The 26,646-nt window shown below is 34.9% G+C and overlaps 6 protein-coding genes across 6 annotated transcripts in view; 4 read left to right on the top strand and 2 right to left on the bottom strand.

Moving 5' to 3' along the window:
* LOC108968341 (capon-like protein) overlaps positions 1-6,464 on the bottom strand; it is a gene marked incomplete in the record, with an annotated part of 280,943 nt that extends 274,479 nt beyond the window's left edge. The window contains 1 exon segment of the mRNA XM_018932321.1: positions 6,045-6,464.
* A 2,020-nt stretch (positions 6,465-8,484) lies between these two features.
* Positions 8,485-9,916, top strand: LOC108968354 (40S ribosomal protein S9). The gene is made up of 4 exons (XM_018932342.1): positions 8,485-8,575; positions 8,770-9,015; positions 9,195-9,381; positions 9,661-9,916. The coding sequence occupies exons 2-4, from the start codon at positions 8,793-8,795 to the stop codon at positions 9,836-9,838; spliced, it is 588 nt and encodes a 195-aa protein (XP_018787887.1). The 5' UTR covers positions 8,485-8,575; positions 8,770-8,792; the 3' UTR covers positions 9,839-9,916.
* Positions 9,917-10,845: 929 nt separating this feature from the next.
* LOC108968352 lies at positions 10,846-12,612 on the top strand. Its single transcript, XM_018932340.1, has 4 exons — positions 10,846-11,219; positions 11,285-11,474; positions 11,538-11,894; positions 11,951-12,612. The coding sequence occupies exons 1-4, from the start codon at positions 11,206-11,208 to the stop codon at positions 12,485-12,487; spliced, it is 1,098 nt and encodes a 365-aa protein (XP_018787885.1). The 5' UTR covers positions 10,846-11,205; the 3' UTR covers positions 12,488-12,612.
* LOC108968353 (putative nuclease HARBI1) lies at positions 12,519-14,021 on the bottom strand. The gene is made up of 5 exons (XM_018932341.1): positions 14,014-14,021; positions 13,833-13,958; positions 13,329-13,767; positions 13,116-13,260; positions 12,519-13,044 (listed from the first exon to the last, which is right to left on the bottom strand). The coding sequence occupies exons 2-5, from the start codon at positions 13,937-13,939 to the stop codon at positions 12,647-12,649; spliced, it is 1,089 nt and encodes a 362-aa protein (XP_018787886.1). The 5' UTR covers positions 13,940-13,958; positions 14,014-14,021; the 3' UTR covers positions 12,519-12,646.
* A 215-nt stretch (positions 14,022-14,236) lies between these two features.
* On the top strand, positions 14,237-16,161 carry LOC108968313 (leucine-rich repeat-containing protein 59). Its single transcript, XM_018932260.1, has 4 exons — positions 14,237-14,602; positions 15,013-15,072; positions 15,235-15,501; positions 15,557-16,161. Exons 1-4 carry the CDS (start codon positions 14,498-14,500, stop codon positions 16,079-16,081), a joined length of 957 nt encoding a protein of 318 aa, XP_018787805.1. The 5' UTR covers positions 14,237-14,497; the 3' UTR covers positions 16,082-16,161.
* Positions 16,162-18,434: 2,273 nt separating this feature from the next.
* On the top strand, positions 18,435-22,191 carry LOC108968317 (putative alpha-L-fucosidase). The gene is made up of 7 exons (XM_018932272.1): positions 18,435-18,808; positions 18,896-19,037; positions 20,712-20,818; positions 20,883-21,132; positions 21,192-21,418; positions 21,489-21,901; positions 21,961-22,191. Exons 1-7 carry the CDS (start codon positions 18,598-18,600, stop codon positions 22,078-22,080), a joined length of 1,470 nt encoding a protein of 489 aa, XP_018787817.1. The 5' UTR covers positions 18,435-18,597; the 3' UTR covers positions 22,081-22,191.
* The last annotated feature ends 4,455 nt before the right edge of the window (positions 22,192-26,646 follow it).

The following is a 26,646-nucleotide window of genomic DNA, read 5'->3' as shown; positions in this document are numbered from 1 at the left end:
CCTTTGTAGTCTGGAACCCAGTATATACGCAGCCACTTTTCGGCAGCCGCTACATTTACAGCTTCCCTGCTTCTGAGGAGATTGTCTGACGTAACACGTGAGATGCCTTGATGGCTGTCTGGCAATTTAAAACCACGAAATGTAATCTTCTACTTATTACACAATTCATTTGTTAGAAAACTGATAGGGAAATAACACTATAATCAAGCAGAATGTTTTTCTGTGAGCTTTTTGAACTTTTGGAAATACTTTTAAGCTTTCATTGAACTTTGATTTTGAATGATATCTAAGCTAACTTCGGCTACTTTATAATTTTAATATATCTTATATTAAGTTTGGCAGGAAGTTTTTACCAACCAAGAAGCAACATCGGAGGCTCTATAAGGCACATATTTAGGTATATAGTATAAATGATCAGCGTCGATCTGTCTATATGTACACGAACTAGTCCTTAAGTTTTTGAAATATCGAGCTGTACATGTTCTTTTCTCTCCAAGAAACTGTCATTTATCAGAACCGTCGCTATGGTATCACTATAGCTGTCATATACATACTATATACATATGCTGATCGGTGAAAATCAAGTACTTATATGGAAAACTTTTTTAATTGAGAAGATATCTTCACGAAATTTTGGAATGGATTGTTTTATGAGCTAACGCTACTATATTCTAATAAATTATTCAGATGGGACTACTAGCATATAGCCGCCGTACAAACTAATCGATCGAAATCAAGTATTTTTTATTAAAAAAATTTTTATTTGAGAAGATATCTTAACGAAATTCGTCATAGAATATTTTCCAATACAACTATGAAATCTCTGAATTCTTTTTTAAATCAAACTACTATAACATATAGCTGTCATATAAACTGATCATTCCAAATCAAGTCTTTGTATGGAAAACTTTTTTAATTAAGGAGATATCTGCATGAAATTTGGCATGGATTGTTTTCAGGGGTAATGCTATTATTTTTCAATAAATTATTTACATCGAACCACTATAGCATATAGCTGTCATACAAAGTGAACGATCAAAATCAAGATAATATTTTTCCATTGTTTTGTGCCATAAAAAATTATCCTGTGAAGGGTATTATAGCTTTGATGCAACCGATTTTTTTGTCATTATTATTATTATCTTTTTTTTTTTGTAAAAATGTATACGCTTAATTAGAGTATGTTTAAAAATTCTTTTTTTTTCTAAAATTCTACCTTCACCGCTCTGATCTTTTACAGCATTTACTAATTTATCAAAAATTTAAAAAAATTTAAAAAAAAATATTGTGGCAAATCTTCAGCCTCCACAAGAATGCCTGCTGCTTTACGCATGCCATAAAAGATTCGCGCGCACACACATACACACATACATACTTATAAATAAATATGTAGACAGCAACTTGTTTCCACATGCAACGCAAACGCTTTGTGGGCCTGTTTTCATTTCTTTTTTTTAATATTTTTTTTTTATTTTCACTTTTTTTGCTTCGAAAATGCAGCTGCTTGCAATCAGTGCGCTTCACTATTATTTAGCTGTGCATACATCGGCTTATAGTATATAATACTGCTATAAGGTGCACATGTGTGCCGTCGAAGCTTTTACGATGCCTCGTTGCCAGCTATATGTGTACACGCTTGATGAAAATGAAAAACATAAAATTATTCTTTTTCTACATATTGCATTATCATAATATTTAGTCTTTGAGCGGTGTGCTGATGCATTTGTTTCTGGCATCACCTACGAAATGCACTGCCACTACTTCTGCGAGGCAAATTTATGTACTCGTATTTATATTATGTGTTTTTGTGTGCATGTATGTGTGAGTGTGTGTGCGTGTGTGCTTAATATTAAGCAATAGTAAGTCTTCGGAAGTCAGAAATCTCGGGAAAACACTCGTAGTCGAGACAATATTTTTCGTTGGCGTACTAAATGATGTATCGCAGGAGAGCTGGATTGCGAATGTGCACATGCATGCATACATATTTATATTTGCAGATATATGTATGCAGTTTTGTAGTACAAAGCGATTTATAGTAGTAAATTCGCACCTGTGTATTTGTAAACAAACACATAAATATAGTGCAAGTAGACATATTTATATGCATACAACACACATATACATACATACATACATACACACACAAACACATACATATGCACATATCGAGGTTTTTTTTTTTGGTAGAATGTAGAACGCCATTACGCCTGATGTCATCGAAATCAAGCAGACGTGCATCTTACATACAATCACACACACACACAGCCACATAACCATCGCGTAAGCGACTTTTGAGCGGATGCGTCTCGTTTCGCCCCCCGACGACTTTCATTCTCATAGTCTATTACAAAATAAAGCATTTTCCTACTTTTATGTGCATTCCTTCAGTTGATATGCAACTTGCTATATTCATTATTATTATTATTTTTTTCCTTAATTTGTTTATTATAGTTGTTGCAAAAAATAATAAAAAATCTAAGAAAAAAATTGTAGTGTTGGCTTTGCTTGGTGATAAACACACATAAATATTTTTGATTTTGGTGTTTATATGCTTTTTTCAACACATCACTTTCGGCATTCGTCTGCCAGTTCTGCTTTATTAATGAATTGGTGGTCTCTCAGCCGTGGCGATAGCATTTTTGGCGCCAAACCGCCCACGGAAAATTATGAAAATTTCGAAAATTAAGTAATAAAGTATATTCTGTAGGACTTTTACTATACAAGATTGAGGAAAATTGGATCAACAAAATTCTAAATGATTATATATAATTCCAGAAAGGTAATTAGTGGATTATTTCGGAAACTTGAGTAAATGCAAGAGGTTTAAAAGTTAAATTTTGAGAAAAACATTTTTTCTTTCACATTTTTCATATTTCAATATTTCATATACAATATACAAATACACAATACAACTTTTTTTTTTTTTAGTTTTTTAGCGCCATCGAAAAAATTTAATTTTTCTACAAAAATATTACTGTTTTCAGAACTATGATGTGAGACCATACTCCTGAATTTTGTCTGACGACATCATCATCTAGGATTGGTGCATAAGGGGTTACACGGGTTTCAAGGTTTCAAGAAATCGATTTTTTTTTTTTTTTTGTTTAAAAGGTCAATCTGATACGGGTAATAGTTTTGGAGATACAGTTAAAAAAATACCACTCTCGAAATGAAACAGATTTTTCAATAAGGGCGCTACAAAAGTAGACCGATAGGGACAGCAAACGACGCCATATTTTTCCACGCTTTTTTGACATTTCTCCTCAGTAAGACTTGCCATTTCATCATGGGAATATGCACGATCCAACAACGTGTCGAAATTATTAAAATTTACTACCGAAATTCGGAGTCAGTGGCCTCAACTTTAAGAGCGCTACATCCGATTTATGGTCGTCATAATCGTCCTGACAGATCAACAATTCCACAGCCACAGTACAAAAGGTCCCCGTTCCAGTTAGCGCATCAATTGAGGAAGATCACAATCAGTCTCTTACACGTCGTTCACATGTTTTGGGCATCTTTGCGTCGTCGTTGTGGCGAATTTTTCGAAAAGATCTTGGTCTACAGCCTTACAAGATCAAATTGATGCAAGAACCGAAGCCGCCTGATCACCAGAATCTTCGTATGTGCGTGAATTGGGCTGAGCAACAACTTAATCTTGATCCGAATTTTCATCGAAAAATCATCTTCAGCGATTAGGCTCATTTCTGGCTGAATGGCTTCGTCAATAAACAAAAAATGCGTTATTGGTCGGACAGCAATTCACCGTGGAATGCTGGAGTTGCATCCGGAAAAAATTACTGTTTGGTGCGGTTTTTGGTCGGGCGGCATCATCGGCCAGATGTGTATAAGAGACAGACTGTAGAGAGTCACTGTTTGGTGCGGTTTTTGGTCGGGCGGCATCATCGGCCAGATGTGTATAAGAGACAGACTGTAGAGAGTCACTGTTTGGTGCGGTTTTTGGCTCGGCGACGTCATTCGAGCGTACTTCTTTCGTGATGATCAAGTTCCGCACTTTGCTATGAATGGGAATCGCTACGACTAAATGATAATCAAATATTTTTGGCCTGAATTTGATTATATGGACTTGGACAATATGTGGTTTCAACAGGCCGGAGCCACAAGCCACACAAAGTCACGATCGATTTATTGAAAACCAAACTTGGTGAACGTGTTACCAACGAAATGGCTCAGTTAATTGGTCGCCACGGTCGTGCCAAAAAGTCAGCGACGATCGGCGAACTTCGTACGAAAATCGAACGTGAAATAGCAGCAGTATCGGCTGATTTTTGTTTGAAAACCGTGATTGGGCAAGCGTGATCATGCAAAAAAAAATCGATATTTATAAAAAAAATTTGTAGCGCTCTTATTGAAAAAGACTTTAAACGCATTTTACTCCAAACTACGTTTCAAGGATTGTTGTTAAGGTTTTTCGCCCCACAAACCACTCAACGCGTTTTACAGGTCTTCGGCATGTACTTACAATTACAACTATTTCGCAAAAATTTGTATTTTTGGTCTCTGACAAAATTGCAATTTTAACTTTTTTTCTTCCTTTTTCAACACCTAGTTTTTGGTCCAAAAACACACCTTTTTCGGAGGGATTGCCAAACTGACGAAATCTTTGTAAAAGATTTGTCTTTGTGTAAAATATTTTATTTTTATATGTAAAAAGCGTAATGAAAATATGCAATATTTTGTTGTAAGAAACCCATGTAACTCCTTAATGTGCATTAGGAGCAATGCAAATTAGTTATCGGTTCAATATTGAAAAATATGCCCGAAATAAAAATTGATGAATTTATCCATCCTTGTTGCAACGTAAGTTGGAGGTCAAGTAAGATATTTTGCTCTCATTGATCGGAAATTTACTGTACACAACGGAAAATTTGTACTGTTTCGCCAAATTTTATTGCCAATGCTTATTGCAGAAACACACATCAGCGGGGCATCGTTCTAACCCGATTGGGAACTGAGAACCAAATTGATTAAAGTGTTAAAAATATAATTTCTAAATTTTAGAACTTGGCACTTTTATTGATATTTTTATACCCTTAACACGATATATTAAGTTTGCACTACAAAATGAACGATCAAAAACAAATAAATTTTCGTATGAAAAAGTTTCAACGTTTTTTTAACCTATTTTTGGTTGTTTTGTTGTAGTAGCCGAAAATATTGTCATTTCATTTTCCAGTCAGCTCTTGGTTATATATAATCAGAGTCCCTAACAGTTACATACGTTACAGGCAAGGGAGCGAAAATTGAGAGCCGATGCATATTGCTAATTTTATTTAAGTACCACTATTTTGGTATGAAAATATTATTTTTTTATTGCTATAACTACACAAGAACTCTTCAATCAGCAAGGGAACTCCAGAATATTTCTTTTTGTTTGCTCTCCTCTTTAATTATTTATTCTAATATTGCGAGAGAGATGGTAGGGAATGAAAATCTACTCTAGTAACACTCGTGATTTCTAAAAACTATGGAAAAAAATTTTTAACTATTTTTATTAAAATGATTTTTTTCTATAACCTGGGATGTTTTTGTAACATTACCCATATTGCATGGATCTCCTTATAATAATCTGTGGATAACTTTGAGAAAAATCTAAAATGCACTGAAAATCTTATCGCATCCGAGCGAATATGCTTTAATTTCTTCAGTAACAATTTTCATACACAATCCTTAAAAAATGAAAAAAACCTATTTTTGTAAACCCAAAGGAAGCAAAAATTGTCAGAAAAAAAGCTCGACCAAAGGCTTGTGAAACACCAAACAAACAATGAGACTTTCATTTTCACAATAACACAATACAAAATTACTACAAGTCACAATATAATATCAAGCCGTTCCAAAATAAAAGTTGATTTTTAAACTCTTTATGTTTTTATAACCGTTTTACAACACGAAATCGACTTTCGTTTAATTAGTATTGCATAATTTTGGCCGAGTTATTGCCATAAACATTAGCACAAGTGTATACAAAGTATGGACACATGTATGTTTGTATGCATGTGAATATGTACATCCGTACCTACCTGATTTAAATATCGCACATACGGTCTGCGTTGGTTTTCAATAATTTTTGACGTTTCTGGTATGCGATTGGAAACTCGTTCGCATGGCTAAATCACACACATACACACGCAGCCGGCATTTTTTTTAATTTGCATACTTTTTTCTACAAACACACACACGGCGATTTTGTTTTTTCACTTTGTTTTTATTTTTATTGTTGGCATACGTTTCGTTTTTTTTTGTATCTGTTTTACGCTGAGCCGTTTATCTCTTTATTCGCGCACCTCTCGTGGTTCTTTTAAATTAACTGCCAATTCTCGGAAATGTGAGACACAACGACCAGAAAGAAACTGAGGGGTGAGTAGACGCCAAAAACTTTTATTTTAAATTTCTGCTTTTCAACTTTGTATTTTATTTAAATTTTTAGGTTTTTTGATTTTCGGTTTATTGTGTTATTGTTTAATTTTTTGCTTCTTTATGCTTGTATGTATTTCTTTTACTTTTTAATTTTGTTTGTTTACTTTGTTATTGTTTTTTTTTTATTTATACTTCAATTTTCTTTCTCCTAAAAAAAATTTAGTTTTTAATTTCTTTCTTTAATAACTTGTTCACTTTACGTTGTTTGACAAGATTTGTCGCAAAACACCGCAACCACAATTGCTGCCGCTGCCAATTTGTGTTTATACTGTTTAAACCACAACACTGATCTTATGAATGAAACCGGAAATTATAATTTTTTTAATTGAATATATATATTTTTTTTTTATTCGCAGAACCCAATCTGTTTTAGCGTCCACATAAAACTTCCAAGCAACAATCCACAAAAGACTCTCGCACGACGGGCGTTTAAAAATGCCAAACGTGCCCACAAAGCAGCGGCGGCGGCGGCTGTTCTAGTATGGCGTCTTCACTTTCGTTCTTTAACTAGAACCGGAACGCCAACAACACGACTGTCGACTAATCACTCTGTTTGCGCTTGCAACGCGTCAAGAACTTGCAGCACTTGCAACTAGATTTAGTACAAAACGCACACAACACAGAACAAAGCAAGTACTAAAGCGCGCACACACACACACAAATGCATGCACACTTGTTTATATTTTTATATTTAGCACAAAATAAGAATGCGCCTTCTTCGTGCTGGCAAACACATAAAAGAAGATGACACTCGCACGTAATTTGTGATTTTTATTTTATTTTTTTTTTTTTCCAACTATTTTCTGTTGTTCTAAATGTGTAAATAACAAAACACAGCTGACGGCACTTTGACAACTGCAAGTTATTGCATGTTTAATCGTGTTTCGCTATTGTTGGTGTAATAATGCAATTAAAAACAAAAACACAATGCTTTTCGGCAAAATTTTCGATTTGCTTTGACTATAACGGCGCGCGTTTGATTCGTAATAATTCAATTCGTTTACTACTACTCGAATGAGCGAGCGATAAAACTTTCACACAGGCGGAGACTTCCAGCTGGTATGGCCACCGAACAACAACTGACGCAGCAAACAGCCACTGTTGGTGCTGTCGCTAACGCCGGCACTGCTCCACACGACGGCGCTGCTGCAGCGGTTATTGGCGATTGTTGTTTCTAGCTTTGGTTGCGGCCGCAGCGCCAATTACTGGCTAGATGGCTGGCTGGCTGTTGTTGGCTTCATGCAGCCACCGGCAGCTGTTTTGGCCATTCGTTTGCCGTACGTTCGTATGGCCACCCCCGCAGCGCCACCGTCGCCCTCTTATTCGTTGTTGTTGTCTCTACTGTTGCTTGGCACAGTGGACTGAGTGACCCGCTGCTGTGTGGGACTATAGGAAGCACTTGAAGCAACTATTTTGTGAAACCCGTTTCCGCATACAAATTGCATTGACTAAAGACAAATTCTACGTCACGGTAAGAATTGTTTCTGCTGCGTCACTCTGTGTTGCAAGCCGAGTACGAAAGTATAGCTGAGATATTAGTTTTTCTCTCTCGACGCTTTGAATTGGTCCAATCAGAATGCTTGAAAGCAACGTGCTAAGCGCTGCTACCGCTGCTTCGGTTCTCTGTTTTGAATTTTGGTTTCCGTTCACAGTGTTGCCGAATAAGGTTCGAAATAAATTGTATTATTTATATGACTAAGTGTGTATGTGCATAAAATATGTGTATTTACAAAACAATTTACAAGAATTTAATTTTTCAAGCATGATTGAAGCCTATCTCATATGAAACTTTTGACATAAGTCACTAATTTGTAGCAGAGCTCACATTTTCCTCCACCGCACCATTTCACATCCAAACAAACTGATGTTAGGACCGATAAAACTAGAATGTGTATATCTATATATATGAAAACGTCTTAAAATTGTCAAATTTGTATAGAAATTTGAATGCATACACTTTTGTATCGTTCAACCCACCCTGTGTATAGCAGCAGAGCACTCTATTGCAGAAAATTCTACTACCATATTTCAAAATCCACAGCCCACATTTCGTGTTGTCAAATTGACAGCCCGTTGAACGAATTTCCTGAACTCACATAATTCGTTCTTTCATTTTTCAATCGTTGAGCCGAATGTACGTAAAAACCGTAGCACTTCTAATTTGTTAAAAATTATTGCTTATATATATAAATATAGTCTGAAATATTAATTTTATAAAAGAAATAAAATGCCGAATTTTATAGTAATTGGCAAATTTTTAGCACCATTATAAAGATGTTGGCGATACTTTGTGATTTTGTAACTAACTTGAAATTTCTACAATTTTAGCACTCGGTTAAAGAAGTGAAAAGATGGTCAACGGACGCATACCGTCTGTCTTCTCGAAGACATATGTAACACCACGTCGCCCTTATGAAAAGGCACGTTTGGATCAGGAGTTGAAAATCATTGGTGAATATGGTTTGCGCAACAAGCGTGAGGTCTGGCGTGTCAAGTACGCTTTGGCTAAAATCCGTAAAGCTGCTCGTGAGCTATTGACTCTGGATGAGAAAGACGAGAAGAGATTGTTCCAAGGTAATTTAAATCTCAATATGAGCCAACCAATTTTTTAATGTGATGATTTTCGCAGGTTTGACACTTTCTGTCTGAAAAAAATTCTTGACGATAAACTTAATTAACTGAAATTTTTGGTTTTTCTAATTTTATAAATAATAAGTAAGTCTAAATAATGTGAAAAAATTTTTTTTTTGCAGGTAACGCTTTGTTGCGTCGTCTGGTACGTATTGGTGTGTTGGATGAATCCCGCATGAAGCTTGATTACGTGTTGGGCTTGAAAATTGAGGATTTCTTGGAGCGTCGCTTACAAACTCAAGTCTTCAAATTGGGTTTGGCCAAGTCCATCCATCATGCTCGCGTTCTCATCCGTCAAAGACACATTCGGTAAATATCTGCGATAGTATGCAACTGCGGATTCATGAGAATTTGTACAAAATATGTTCAGTAAGACCACTTGAGAGTCGAACAGCATAGTAGTCTGCACCGGCTCTCAACGTCTTTTCAAAATTAGTTTGCATAATAAAAAAAAACTTGTAAAAGTTTGCGCAAACTATCAACGCGTAAGTTACATAAACTGAACAGCTTTATATATTTCAGCATTTAAATTTCATTTATTTGAGAATTGCACTTATTAATGGCATGTTTGTTTCGTTCCTTCTACAGCGTTCGCAGACAAGTGGTAAACATTCCATCGTTTGTCGTGCGTTTGGACTCGCAGAAGCACATCGATTTCTCACTGAAATCGCCCTTCGGTGGTGGCCGTCCAGGTCGCGTGAAGAGGAAGAACATGAAGAAGAACCAAGGAGGCAGTGGTGGTGCTGCTGAAGAAGAGGAAGATTAAACTGTTTTTATCAAATTACACAAATTGTGTATGACAACATTTAATAAATAATGTTCTTCTTAGTTTGAAAAAAAAAAAAAATATTTTTGCTTTATTTTTATATAACCACAGGACAATTCGGATATTCAGAATATTAAATTATTTAGTATTATTAAAAAGTCAATTCATAAAAATATTTCACAACAAAATAATGCCTCGTCATTATTTGGTAGCTAGAACGGACGCTTTGCATTTACAAAAGTGACTAATACGTGCACATACAATGGCGCTATCCTTCCACAAGAATGGCATCCATTAATATCGGATCATTACGTTCAGGTGCAGGTGTAGTCGACAAAGCAGTTGGTTTAAAAGTTTCGGACAGAGACAGCGCTAGTCCCCCTGATATTTTCCATAAAGTAAAGTAAACCTTTTCCCAGGTTGATTAGCCACCTCTTCCGATACAGGTTGAGAAGCTTTTACTTCTTGCTTCGGTTTACGTCGAGTAGAACCAGATTTGGTTCCTTGTGGCGCTGCTGTTTGGGAAGATCCAGGTTTTAAGTCTTTATTATTGTTGGAATTCATTGTGCTGATTTGGATTTGTGATACTTCAAAACACAATATGGAAACTTAGCGTCGTAGATATTAAGTATGTATAAAATGGCGACTGTCGTTATTGCTCCTATAACAATAGAAAACATTTCTGTAGTAATTTCTAGGAATAAAGCCGAGTTGAAATTCCTTGGTCGGATAAAAATCAAAGATCGTTCCGGTTACTTAGACCCTATCGTGCGAACGAATGGCGTTTCAGTTACCTGTGGCAAGTTGCCAATAGTCATTCATAATATATATTTCGTTATAAAGTTATATAGCGGCGACTACACTAGTATAGGAAACATAAACTATACCTAGTATACTAAAACATTATGGGTATAACAGTTTTAAAGGATATGGTAAGACTATTCTAATTTTATAAAAAGAAAAACGTATCCAGTTTTATACAGTGGCAACACTTGCCTATCCTCTACCCTATCACGTAAAGCGTTTACTTTGGCGTCGTAACAGACAATTCGATTAATTTACTTCGTTTTCATTGCTCTTTGCAACAATAAGCCAACGAATAAACAGATTTCTAATAAAATATATAAACTATGTTATAAACTGGAAATAAAAATACAAGAATAATGTTAAACATTTTCAAAAAACACCTCTTTTATGAATCTATACTAGCGCGAGTATAGTTGTTGTCAAACGTATACTATTACCAAGGAATATTGTGCAAGGTAGCCAGTCAACTGAGTGGCCAGTCACCATTTTATATACATACATATTTACCAAAAATTTCAATACAGTTTTGCGTTGTTGAGTGAGGCAGATGTGTCAGAGGGATGGCGGAAAAATCGTGAGTATAAATAAAATATGAATTTTACAAGAATAAATAACTAATAAATGATATTTATTTCCAAGATTACTTAAAATTACAAACGGAAAGCAGTTCGAGCGGTTAGTGCATTTGATGCAGAAAAATCCCCAAATTGCCCGAGGAGCGCGAACATATGGACAAAGCAAGCAGCAAGTAGAGGAACAGTGGAACAAAATTGCGGACGAGCTTAACAATTTTGGGCCACCATGTCGGACAGGCAAAGAATGGCAGAGGGTAATATTTGAAATGATATACAAAATTGTTTTGCACTTTATAGATTTGTATACATATTCGCAGGTATGGATTAACTATAAGGCAAAAACCAAGAAAAAAATGAGTGATGAACATTTTCAACCATATCCCTTAACCAAACTGGAACAAACGGTGGCCGCCCTACTACAAGCAGAGTTTGGCGATAGTTTTGGTGCCGTATCTGATGAACCGCCATCTGCATCAAATTCATTCAGCAGCGCCATTAAGGAACCAACGAAGGATCAATACACTTTATTATTGCAAGAGATCGAAAGGAAGCCAGAAGTAGGTAAACACACACCAGCGTTTGGTCCACCACGCAATCAAGAGGATTGGGAAAGAATAGCAAAAAAACTTAATGCTATAGGACCACCGGAACGTAGCATACGTGAATGGAAAAAAGTAAATTATTGAAGAAGACGTACACACACACTTTCAATAACCAATTTTTCATTTAGATTTTCCGTAGTTTAAAATTAAATACAAAAAAGAAGATTGAAGAAAATGAAGAAGCGGCTTACCCCAAGCATATACTAACGGAAACTGAAAAGGCAATGGGGAAGGTTCTTGAACTCATTGAAGCTGAAAAACCGATTGGTGAAACATTTGGTGTACCTGCAGACAAATCATTGCCAATGGTTACTATCGCCAAAATGTCGCCACCTTCAGCCACGGCTATGTCCGATGGGGGGGAATCTGTTGAAGCAGAACCTATGTCACCATCAACAAATTGCACGATTGGCGCTCGTAAACGAAAATCTGAGCATCACAGTAGTTTTCTTTTTCGTCGTCAATTACAACACCAAGTACAATACATGAAAATATCAAAAGAAATGATAGAAATAATGGACCGACAGAGTCTCTCACTACATAAACTAACAACTGCTGTCGAGAGACAAGAAGAGTTAATGGAGAGACAATTGAATTTGCTGGAAAGACAAACTGTAGCTATTGAACGTCAAGCTGCTGCTATGGAAAGAATGGCGGAGTTATAATAGTTTTATGGCTCTTTAAAGACTAAAAGTCTTTTTCAATTTGAAAAAAGTTTTAATTTTTTAATAGGTAGTAATATTTTTTATAAAAATTAACATAATACAAGTTTTGAGAATACCAAAATACACACCACTTTTTTATCTTATTAACATCATTTATGATCAATCTTTGGAATGTTTCAAACTTTTAGCTAATTTTTTTCTTATTTTTAAAGCTTCCTCCGTTGCATTGATATCGCTGTCAAACTCTGTGCTACTATGCCAATTGTCATTGTTTAAATTCATATCTACTGTCTCACCGAATTCTAAATTGTCTTTATAAAATATACACGCATTATGAATTGCACAACAAACATTAATTATTTTAGTTGCTTTCTCCGGCAGATAATATATCGCTTTGCCATCCGCTATACAGCGAAATCTGTTCTTAATAGTGTTGGAACATTTTCCTACGAATTTCTGTGCTTTAAGCAGTTTCTCGTTATAAATAGTTTCATAAGTCTCAGTGGGATTATGATACGGTGTCATCAAATACGGTTGGAGTGGCAGGTTAGAGTCACCTGTTTACAAACATAAAATGTGATTGAGTATTGTCTGCATACAGTTATATACAATATCAAACAGTTTTCACCTATTATCCAGAAATTTCGTTTTCCGGCATCATATAACGATTTCAAATAAGCATTTGCACCACTTAGACGCCAAACGTATTCATCAGCTTTTTCACCTGGCGTTCTTGCATCCACATATCGCACCACCAACTTTGCATCACAAATCTGTTATTATATTTTCACAAATTTTATGTAAAGTTTATGTTATTGTATTGTATTGTCTTATAATTTACCATTAGCGTATTTATACTAAACGATCCAATTTTATTCTGGTATAGATGTCTTACTTCAACTGTGGGACGCTTTATTGGTATGTGGGTGCAATCAACACAACCAATTACATTAGGCACTTTAGTGCTTCTGTAAAATGCTTGTTTAGTTTCAGATTCCTCCTTTGCATTCATTTCTAAACATATCCACTTGCCGCAAAATGAATCTTCAAAAATTTCCAAACACTCGCCCACAATTTTTGAAGTCGTGCCCTGTGATACACAAGTATATGAGTTTGTGCCAACATTCATTTGATATTTCCCAGCAAGAGCACGGAAGAAACAAGCTAATTTGGTCATTTCTGGTATAGATGTGGATCGAAACCTTTTTTCCATTTTAGGAGCTACTTCTAATAAAATATTCTTAAAAACCTCTTTACTCACGCGAAATTGGTTGACAAATCTGTAGAAATATTACGAATTGTTTTTACGATTTAAAAGAAAATTATAAGTGAATAAATGACATACTCCTTATTTGGTAAATCCAGCACATTTGTGTTATCCCTTAAACGTCTACGTATAACACGCGGTTCTTCCTCCAAATCAAAGGAGTGTGCGTTAAAAAACATAAACATTTTATTAAAGAACTTTTCTCTGCAATTTAAATTATTTTATTGCAACAAAAAATATAAACAGAATATTTGTTTACCTCGCGTGGTAGTGCTACCACTAAGATAGAAATGTTTACGTCACAAATAAATGAACACTTTGTGATACGTAACTGCATATAAATAATATTAACTTAACAAGCTTATACACACAAAACAGATATTCAAAATTTTCTTTATTTGAACAAACTTGTATAGTATTTATATTTACTTAAGTATTATTCGTTTAAAAATTATTAGCAATATTTGAGTTGAAGTATCTTTTTCCAATAGCAATCAGGCAGCATGCATCCCATAGCACAAGTGGTAGCGCTGCCGGCCCGCTGTGACATAAACAACACTAAATCCTTGACCTTAAACTTTATAAGCTGCTACTGCTTGAGAAAACCACGTCAATCTATTTGGATTTGTTGATAAAAAATTGGGTTGCAGATCAAAATTGATTGTGCAGAAGGCAGCTAGAAAAAGCGTGCACATTAAAGTTTTCAATTATCCTTTAAATAATAGAATTAAGCAACAAACAAAATGCCGAAAGCTGAGAAAGTGAAAGTAAATGTTAAGGAAAGGGTCGATGATAATGTTTGTGATTTGAGCTTGAGTGGAATTAATGAGATACCGGTGCGAGAGATAGTAAGTACATAATTGCAATTAATCATTTGCAAGTTGCATTATGAAAAATATGTATTAAATTCCAATTATGGTACATATGATGAATGTAAAAAAGCTGGTTGAAAAATCCATGTGATACTTGAAAAAATTTCACTTTCATATTGAACCCCACACCTTTCCAAGCATATACACATCAAGTTAGTATGTAGTTGTCTGGTTATATATGTCCAGTTCATAGATGCACCCTTATCGCAACGAATCGTTTTCCATTCAACCATAGGGGTGTTTTCAAAGTGAATTGCTGCCGCTTGTTGGCATACCAGTTGGTTTGTGTGCCTTTTTGTGTGCTATATTTTTTTACCACTTGCAAATGGAGTGTGAGATCTGCTTTGTGTTGAATAAAGTATAAACTTTTCACTTTTTCTTTTCAGGCTTCTTTTAAGCGGGTTACTGTGTTGGACTTGTCGAGCAATTGTATCACTTCATTGGGAGTACGTTGATGTTGATAGTTTTTTTTAATGACAAAAAATATTTGACGCTTTGTTATTTGAATTTTGATTGCAATTCAACAGTTATGTGAAATAACTGCTTATATGCAAAATTTTAATAATTTTCCATTATACAGTTAATAATGAATGGTATTTACATTTTAGAAAAGTTTCATCACGCTAACACGTCTCGTCAAAGTTGACTTAAGTAAAAACCAAATACGTTATTTACCAGAGGAATTTGGTTTACTACGGAATTTGCGACATTTGGACTTGTACGATAATAAATTGGAGCATCTGCCACTAAGTTTTGGTAATTTAACAAATTTACGATATTTGGATTTGAAAGGCAACCCATTAACGCCAGCACTAGCTAAAGTGGTTGGTTTCTGTCTCACCACCAAAGAATGTCAGGATTCAGCTAGGAATACCGTAAGTCTTCAATTAACCGTAATTAGTTTTAATAATACTATGCTTTATATTGCAGGTGAAATTTTTGAATCGCATGCAAGCCGAAGCGGAAAAGGCTAAAGAGCAGTACAAACTCGAAGCGCTAACGACCGCTACTGCTCCAACTGAGGATATTGGCGTCGAAGAGAAACCGCTTGAAAATGCAAAATCAAAGAAATCAACTGCTAAGAAAGCTAAGTCGAAATCAAAGAAAGCAAACACCAACAACAATAACAATGATATAAGCGCTGAAGTGAAAATTGCACCAACAAATGCCAACAGCAAGGCTACGAAATCCAAAAAACATGGAAATGGTGCAGCGAAAAAGTCCATATCCAAATCGAGCACAGCACTTACAACTGTTTTCACATTCTTCATACTGCTGGCCATTAATGTCGTGGTTATTTACATGATTATGTTCAAGAATCCCGAAATAGCCGATCGCTTGGTAGAGTTTATACCACATCAATACCGCGATTGGATACTGACTAAAACGGAAATTTTCCGTCTTCGTGTCACCGACTGGATTTCGGAATTTCGCACACCGCCACAGGAACACTGACGGTTCATTTATTTGAAGCCGTAAGTTATGTGACGCGCTTCAAATAAAACGCCAAGAAAATGAAAGTTGGAGCATTTTTACACATAAGAACAAAAATCAAAACTGCTTGAAAGCATTTCGTATAACAAACACCAGTCAAGCAATGAATAAGGCATATACACGTGCTTTGCAGTTGAGAGGTTTAACTAGCAACCACAACGCGTGCAACCAAAGAGCATTCTAAATAAGTGGAAATAAAAAAAAAATGAAATAACTAAAAATAATAATATTGAATACGTTGTATAACCAACAGGTGAGAGATTATGAATTGGAGTGGAAAGCAAACCGCGAAAAGCTTTCAATAAAAAATTAGTTTAGGCTTTTTCACTGCCAGGAGAGGAGCGGATAGTGGCCGTAATATTAATTTTCATTATTATGAGTATATATACATATATATATAATATATGTATTAAGTGGAGCACTTCACATCACAACAACACACAATAACTCTAAACGCACTGGCAGTTGCATATTTATATTAATTACATTAACGTAACTGTTTTCTGAGAAACTGCAGCCTACAAACAAACAAACATGCATACAATAACAATATAACAACTACACACCAACAACTATGATATTACAATAGAATTTATAAAATAAACTTCAATAGTTCCACATGATTAACAAAAGAAACTACTACTATTACAACTACAACTATGTACACTCACACAGCAATCCTATGCAATAGACTAAAAGCCATAGCTAACATACATACAAACATACATAAATATACAAAGTTGCAATTTAATGCAATTACAAATTTCACACAAGCAAAGCTGTCACAATTTCTCTGGGCAAATTATTACATTTTTATATAGATTCCATAGCCATGAAAGGAGTTCTCAAAGAACTCCGTACATACACTCACACATCCATAGGTTTTTTTTTTTTGAAATTATGTTAACTTGTTGTTTGATTGTAGTTAAGTTATTTCACATTTTATGCTATTTATACATATACATATATACAATATAATTTAATACATACATACATACATAGTTATAAATGTATTTTGCAACTTTATTGCTTTCGATTGCATTAAATTAGTATCTTTTTCATGATAATAACGCATTTATAGAATTTTGTTAAAAGCTTTCACATTCTTATACATAAATTAGGCATTTGGTATTTACACTTAATTTAAATTAATTACTTTTATCAATACATATTTGTACATACACATGCAAACGATTTATCGATCGACAAGCATTAGTATTATTTAAAAGAAATCAAATAAAACGCCATTTTAGTATGAACTTGAAAGAAATTTGTCATTTATTGCGGTATTTCGAAAACTAACCTGAAAATTGTTGGTGGAAATTTTTATTTCTTTCTATTTTGTGTTTTTCTTTTTTTGTCGAAATTCCACGGTGTTTATAGGAAGTTGTACTTTGTAAAACATTATTAAAGACGGGGTCTTAAATGTAAGACCGTTCCCACGATAGTCGGGTCTACGTAACCGGAACTGACCCGGATTTTTATACGGCCAAGGACTGTCAACTCGGCAGAATTCTGCCGCTATAACAACAACAACAACGGGGCCTTAAGTCGTGATAGTGAATTACCTACAAAATGATCGGTCGTTTCAGTTTTTGTTCGAAAAAATTAACACTAAATTTTTCATAAAAAAAAAGAAAAACGTTAACATCGGTTGCAACGAACTATAATACCCTTCATAGGTGCTTTAATATAGCACGAAAGGGTACAACAAGATTTTTGTCGTAATTTTGATCGAGCAGTTTGTATGGCAGCTATATGATAAAGTGATCGGATCTGCACAATTTTTTTGGAGATTGTAGCAATGTCTTAGGCAAACATCTTCGCCAAATTTCGTGAAGATATCTTGTCAAATACAAAAGTTTTCCATACAAGAGCTTGATTTGGATCGATCAATTTGTAAGCCAGCTATATGCTATGATTATCCGATATCAGCGATATCGACAAATGAGCAGCTTCTTGAAGAGCTGAGAACGTGTGCCAACTTTCAAATCGATATCAAAAGAACTGAGAGACTAGTATGAATATATGAAAACGAAGCTTTAAAGCTGATTTACCCAAACACTTCGACATATAGCGGATTGGATAGGGAAAACATTAAGTTAATTAATGTATTTAGAACCAAAAAATGTACCTCAAGAAATTAAAAAAAAAGTTTTTGAAAATTCTATACTGACCTAATGCCTTTAAAAAAAAATCTTAAATAAATATAGTAACATATTTTTCATACTTATTTTTTCGAGTGTACTTGGGAAGCTACAAGCTAAATCGTTACTATTCGACAACTTTAACGCTCCCACAGTGTCAAGTTGTACTTTCAGCGAGCAAGTCTAGCTTTTATACTCGCATCGGCGTGTTTGTTTACATCCGGTCGTCTAATGAGCCGACGCTTATCTGCACTCTAGAGCTATTATCACATGCAATATCAATATTTTCAATTTATTTTCCATTCTTTTCAACGTATTTGCGTGTAAACAATGAGCCGCTGGCCGCTGTTCGGTGTGTGTTTCATTTGCTTGACCTTTAACAATGCAGCCATTGGAGAGCGTTATGAACCGAATTGGGCTAGTCTCGACAAGCGTCCATTGCCCAGCTGGTATGATGAGGCGAAAGTCGGCATCTTCATACATTGGGGTGTATATTCAGTGCCCAGTTTCGGGTCGGAGTGGTTTTGGCAGGACTGGTTAAGTGAGTGGTGCTACGTGGTGCTAGCATAAATGTTTATATGTAAATATGTGTGTATGTATGTGTTTTCAATGATGATTCTTATTTTAGATTTGCACTATCCCAACTATTTGAGTTTTATGAAAAACAACTACAAGCCGAATTTCTCTTATCAGGAGTTTGCTCATGAATTCACAGCTGAATTGTTCAATGCTACAAAGTGGGCGCTGCTCTTTCGCGACAGTGGAGCAAAGTGAGTTAAATGTGTTGTAAAAATTTTTGTATTGAATTCGGAAGTATTTTTAGAACACAGTTGTGGAAATAGAAGAGAAACTTTATTAAAAACATTTAGAAATTTTTAAGGTTTCTAGAATTTCTTAAAATGCAACCAGTTCTGCTTTTCACGTCGGGAAATAAAAATTTCTTCTACAGAAAATTGGACTCGTAAAACCCCTTTTTACGATAGATTTGGAGTTGAGCATATGTACGTTTCTGGTTTCTATTCAAGCGTTATTCGGAATGAGACGCCGAGATTAACTTCGAAAGCTCCAAGTGACCTCCAAGGAGAATCGATTAGTACTCTCATATATATCTATTTTTAGACCAACACGATCTTCGCAATTGAAAACTATAATTCCAAACCTTCCAAACAAGATTTCGGGAGCGTTTAAGGCATAAGGCTGAGATTTCACGTTCGATATTTGTACGAAGTTCATCATTCGTCGCTGGCTTTTTCGCATAGACCATAGACTGGACGTAGCTCCACAGGAAATAGTCTAATGGCGTCAAATTGCACGACCGCGCGCCCAATTGACTGGGTCATTTTGTGAGATAACGCGTTCACCAAATTTAGTTTTCAATAAATCAATTGTGACACTCGATGTGTGGCTTGTGGCGCCGTCCTGTTGAAACCACATATTAACCAGGTTCATATAATATAATTTGGGCCAAAAATATTCGGTTATCATTTAGCGGTAGCGATTCCCATTAACAGTAAAGTGCCCGACTTGATCATCACGAAAGTAGTACGCCGCCGGCCCATAAACCGCTCCAAACCGTAATTTTTTCCGGATGCAATAGTAACTCATGGAGTACGTGTGAATTGCTGTCCGATCAATGACGCATTTTTTGTTTATTGAAGAAGCCATTCAGCTAGAAATGAGCCTAAGCTGAAGATGATTTTTCGATGAAAATTCGGATCAAGATTAAGTTGTTGCTCAGCCCAATTCACGCACATACGACGATTCTGGTGATCAGGCGGCTTCAGTTCTTGCATCAGTTTGATCTTGTAAGGATGTAGACCAAGACCTTTGTTTCGAAAAATTCGCCACAACGACGTTACAAAGATGCTCAAAACATGTGAACGACGTGTGAGTGACTGAATGTGGTCTTTCTCAATTGATGCGCTAACGTCAGCAATATTCTCGACACTACGGACCATTCTTTGTCTCACTGGAACGGGGACCTTTTGTACTGTGTCTGTGGATTTTTCCAATAGACGCTCAATTGTTGATCTATGATGATTATGATGAACATAATTTGAACGTAGCGCTGTTAAAGTTAAGGCCGCTGACTCCGAATTTCGGTAGTAAATTTTAATAATTTCGACTATTTGTTGGATCGTATAACTTTCCATGCTGTTGCTTCTCTGTTGAAACCCCGTTATATCTTCGAAGAACTAGAATTTATCAACTTTTTAACTGGAAGAAAACAAGTCAAGGTTACGACTCTATAAAGTATCAGGGTATATTGCGGAAATTTCAAAAAATACTTGCCTAAAAGATTAAATACTTCGAGGTAGAATTTTTCAAGTTTAGCAGTATAGCTTATAGGTTGTGTTGCTAGAAATGTGGACTTTCAACTATTTAATATAAGCTGAGACCATTATCCTTAAATTATGAATTCTTACCGAACTTTTTCTTTACAGATACGTTGTCTTAACCAGCAAGCATCATGACGGTTACACACTTTGGCCCTCCACATCGTCTTTTAGCTGGAATTCCATGGATATTGGGCCAAAGCGGGACATAATTCGTGAGCTTTTAATAAATTATCACAAATTAAGTCCATAATCATTTTTCAAAAATTTTCAATTCAGGTGAACTTTCGTCCGCCATACGCAAAGAGACCTCACTCAAGTTCGGCCTCTACTATTCGCTCTTCGAATGGTTCAATCGTCTATATATCAATGATAAATTGCATATATTTTTGGAACAAAATTATGTCAACAGAAAAATGCGTCCGGAACAAATGGAATTGGTCAATGAATATCTGCCGGAGATCTTATGGTCCGACGGTGATTGGGAAGCGCCAGCCAAATATTGGAAAGCGGAAGAGTTTATAGCTTGGTAGATATCGTTGGAGAAGGTTGCATTGTTACAATAGTATAAATATTTTGTATTTTTAGGTTATATAATGACAGTCCTGTGCGCGACACCATTGTCACCAATGATCGTTGGGGTTTCGGCACAGCGTGTCATCATGGCGACTTCTATAACTGTCAAGATCGCTATAATCCCGGCATTTTGCAGGCGCACAAGTGGGAAAATGCATTTACGCTGGACAAAAGTAGCTGGGGACAGCGTTTCGATGTCGAACTAAATGATTTCATGACGTCGGAGGAACTTATTGGCGGTAATTTCGACACTTTAGTAGATTGAAAATCCGAGAGTGTGCTATCTCTTATTTTTTATTTTTTAATTAGAAATTGTGAAAACCGTTAGCTGCAATGGCAACGCCCTCATTAATGTGGGTCCAACGAAATATGGCACAATTTTGCCCATCTTCGAGGAACGTTTACGTGATATGGGCAAATGGTTGACCGTTAACGGTGAGGCTATTTATGGCAGCAAGCCTTGGGTGTACCAAAACGACAGCATCACGCCGAATGTATGGTACACACAACAGTTGGAGACAACCAATTCATCGTCGACTATATATGCAATCGTTTTGGATTATCCCTACGATACGAATGAAATAGATTTGCATCCGATCGGTAATTTGGCAAAAGATACCAAATCGAATGTACTGTTGTTCGGCTATGAGGAGGATATGAGTGACATCGGCAACGCCGATATGTCCGTTACGCTTTTGGGCATGGAGCATGCGCAAATCGATGTAATTTGTGTTTCTTATTAGCAGTACATTTCTTTATTTATTAATTTCTATCTTTCTAGTGGTCTCTGAGCGGCAATAAATTACACATCGTATTCCCGCCAAAGCATCATATCGACAAGAATGGACTGAGGTTCGCGTGGACCTTTAAAATTTCTAAACATGGCATAAATTGGCTTTAATTTATATAAGAAAACGCTTACAACTATACACATCTGCATAAATTTACGATTATTCATGATTGTTCAGCAATAAATATTCATTATTATATATATACATATATGTATTTTAAATTTCTCTTTCTCTAGTTTAATATTAACAATCTTTAGACTAACTTTCATCACACTTTAAGGACGAATGGAATACATTTGATTCGATTCGACGGCTGATCCAAGGATCTTACCTGGACTACTATTTGTAGTCCGTAAAGAAGGCAAAAAATTGAACTCTTATATTCATCTTATAAGTCGACAAATGTGCTTAAGCATTTAATTTCTTGGTGAGATATCTGAAAAGATCTGAAACTGTGACCTCCCAATTGTTTATAGTAAGCCTTGATCTCGCAAGTGAGGGTCACTCAAAAAGAAAGTGTTAAGATGTTTCCACCTCGCCTTCTTCCATATAGATTCTGCACCCGGTAGGATTCTCAATCTTACAATATGTTCACCGATAGGGCAATGTTCTGTTAGAGCCCCCACAACTGGGGAGCGAAAGCAAAGAGCTCACTGGATCTCTTACAATTACAGTTTGTAGTACAACACCTCTAGAATATTGTTCTAAATTTGAGTAATAGTTTCGGAGATACAGCCTTGGGAAATTGTGCTCTTGGATTTCTCGAGAACTACTCTACCGATCTGTAATGAAATTTTACACAACGAAGGATTTTTCGATTACAAGTATTATATGTAGTATATGAATATATATTGAAAAAAGTCGCGAAATTCTCATTTTTTTCTGAAAAAGTCTGCCAAAAATCGAATTTTCAGTTTTTTTCCTTCGTTCAAGTTTTAAGTTAAGGTTTCAACTGAAACGCGTATTATTTTCACCTTTGATGATCCTGTTAGGAGTCCTGCCATCTTTTTTCCGAGAGGTCACCAGCAATAGCGTCGCAATGACCGAGTTTGAAATATTTTTTCAAAAAATTAAAAATTTCTTTTTTAATAGTGTAACTTTGTAACAATAAAAAATTATTACATTTTTTATATGAGAAAAATCTGTTGAAAAAAAGCAGTTTTTTTGGCGAGGAAGCACATGTAACCTCTTAAGTTATTTGATGTTATCGTCATTAATGGAGAGGTGGATGGAGGACTTGCAACTTGTGGCATTTAAATATACTCGTATATTTTATTCACTTATAGGGGCTTAACAAAAATAAAGTCATATTTATATATCGGATGAAAAAACGTAAATTTCAAAGGTTGTCTGGGAGATTAGACCACATACAAAAATCGAGTATAGAATGTAAGGAAAATTTACACCGTTGTAGAATAGAATTCGCATTTCACTTTAGTAGTTACTTAAATTCAAGTGCCATCGACTGAAGGGTTCTGAAAAGTTATGAGATTATAGCGAAAACGATGGAAGGGCAAAAGTAAGCATTGGAATATAGTGCAAAATAATTTAGATTTTTAACATACATATATACAAATATTTGTATTGAATATAAATATATATAAAATCTTCTGACTACAAAAGATAATAAATAAATCGATAGTACCCCATACTCCCCATATACTAAATAAATGTAAATATTGCCAAGACAATACCATAATCTCTGAGCAAATTTTTCAGATCGGAGCACTACAGCATATAACTTCCATACTTCAAAAATCTTGGTACGGATTATTTTCCAAGATAATGATATAATTTTTGAAGAATTTGTTTCGATCGAGCCGCTATAGCATATACATATGTAGCTGTCATACAAGTACAAACCTACCTATTAAAATCAAGTCCTTATAAGGAATACTTTCTTATATGACAAGATAAGAAATTTAGTATTGACTATTTTCCAAGACAATGCTATAATCTCTGAGTAAATTGTTCAGATAGGATCACTACAGCATATAGCTGCCATGCAAGCCAACTGATCAAAATAAAATCCTTGTTTAGAAAACTTTTTTATTTGGCAAGATTTCTTCATGTAATTTGGCACTAATTATTATCCAAGCCAATGATCAAATTTTTGAAGAATTCGTTTCGGTCGGACCGCTACAGCACATAGCTGCCATACAAACTGATTATGTAAAATCTAGTCCTTGTATAGAAAACTGTTTTATTTGGAAAGATATATTCAAGAAATTCGGTATGGAATATTTTCTACGACTATGCTATAATCTCTGAGCAAATTGTTCAGATAAGACTACTACAATATACATCTGCCATACAAACTGATTGATCCGAATCTAGTCCTTGTAAGAATAACATGTTTACAAGTTAACGTTAACAGTCTTTCTTATTTAATATAAAATTTGGCCAACATCTATGTATGTATGTATGAAAGCGGATATTGTCATTTGTACCGTAGTTGACATTTGTGTACGGTTGTGAAGAAAGTTATTTGCATATGAATGTACATATATAGTTTATCTGTGATGAAATACAAACTTATAGAAATACCAAGTCATCGTGACCTCTTCGAAATTCATTCCAATAAATAAGGTATTGTGAAATTTGAGAGACACACATACACACACACAAACGCAAATTAAGAGTGGTTTAGGCGAGTGAGATATTCTGGTACGGTGAGAGCACTTAACATGGCATGCCAGCGCATTAACATATGTATGTAGAGTGTAATGTTAACTCTGTTAACAGTGCAAAATCAATTTCAAATGATTTGTTGTTATTGCAGTGTATGATATCTAATTCTAGTGGGTCATTATCTATTATTCTTTGATTTAAATTGAATGCGTGTATATATATGTATATATGTGTGTGTATGCATGTATGTAAGTACATATACTATGTTTGATGACTTGTTCACACCGAAAATGGTGCGAAGTATGACCAAATTTGTTTAGATTTCGCACACACACAATGCATATGTGTATTTATGTGTGTGAGTTTGCACTTGGTTTTAAATAAAATTTGACACTCACATTAAACGAACAGTTATTTTGTCATTTGCTTTTATTTATCTGCATGTTCACGTTTCTTTTATCTTTTTGTTGATGTACTGATTTTTTTTTTTTGTTCGGAAACTTCTCAATTTGCAAAATTGCAATTAATTTTTAAAATTTCATCATCAACAATGGCACCACGTGCACACGTTACCAATATCTAAAAGAGTACCGTGAGAAAAACTGAGTATGACTCTTTTTGTTGTAGCTGGGATATTGCTCTTTTCATTATTGTTGGTGTATATAAGGAGCGACAAAGGTATATGTAGATATATGTAGCCTGCAGCAGGATTAAGGATACCTGTTTGCTGACGTCAAAACGTGGCTGATTTCATCATGCTTCAGGCTCCTTTTTGGTTTTTTCTTTTATTTTTAAGGCGTGCTCTCATAAAAAGTAACGATGGAAGAGAAAATTGCAATTTAGAAGTATATACATAGATATGTATGTAGATATCCCTTTGAGACGCACCTTATTAGAACGTGTAAAATGTTAAAACTTTGAACATGTTTATTTATTTTTTGTTGAAAAAAAAAATCTTGGAAAAATTTTCTTTTTCAACCGATTTTCGTAGAGTTACGTATTCAAAAGTACTTTAGTCTAGTCTAGATTAAAGTTTTTAATTATTTTTTTAAATATTAAATTTGTGCATCAAAACAAGTACTGATATTAAAATCTCAAACTCGAACCTCTATATAAAATTAAAGACTCATATGCCCATAAATCGGTAAATTTTAGAATTCTTTTAGATTCGTTAATTAATTTTATTAAAATAATGCATATTTCCGACTTGAAAGATATTTACTCAATAAACTTTCGAATATATTGAATATATGTAGGTAACCTAACCCTAACTATTGATTGTGTGAATTTTTGGAAACTAGTTGGTTTTGAGGATTTTATACCAAAATTAAGTAAAAATTTAATATTCAGTATCGTTTTCGGAAATATTTTTGTTAAAAACGTTATATGTACTTAAGGTGTTATTGAAGTAGCATGTCGAGTAGTCGGAAAATTAAAGAGAGGTACTAAAAAGTGATTCGTTAAGTATTATCTCTTATTAGTCAGTTTCTTTTTATATAAAGTAAAGTGTACATTTTTTTTTACAGAAACCTATAATGATGACTGGTACTATGGTGTCATGAAATGCATTATTCCTAAACGCAGCAGTGTTAGAACTTCCTACATGGCTTCTGTGAGTGGTCGCTCCTTTTGCAGAATCACTTTCCCGCCTATAAGTGCTTGTGATATACATACGAGTATATACATACCTACTGACTATTCGCCGGTTGTGGCCACATGTTGCTAAGAGATTCCAATGGACAGCGTTTGATTTAACAAAATAACAGAAAAAGTATTTGTATTTGAAAATCGGAATGTATAGCATGTAGTCAAGGAATTCAAGGCGTATATATGTAGCATAAGTATATATATAAGTAGGTAAATAAATATTTGTAGTTATAAGAAGGGATGCATGCACGCCCTCCCATCGAGAGAGCGGGAGAGACTTTTTGATTTGCATGAGAAACAAAAATAAATTGGTAGAATATCACAGGGCTGCCACTTTATGCTACCTTTACCTAGTAAAATTTATCAGAAGACCCAAAATGGGAAAATTAATTTTATTC

This window comes from Bactrocera latifrons, unplaced genomic scaffold (genome assembly GCF_001853355.1).
Source record: "Bactrocera latifrons isolate USDA-ARS-PBARC rearing strain unplaced genomic scaffold, ASM185335v1 scaffold_21, whole genome shotgun sequence".
Lineage (NCBI taxonomy): Eukaryota > Metazoa > Arthropoda > Insecta > Diptera > Tephritidae > Bactrocera > Bactrocera latifrons.
The sequence above is the reverse complement of the archived record's forward strand: the minus strand, read 5'-3'. Positions and strand labels throughout refer to the sequence as shown.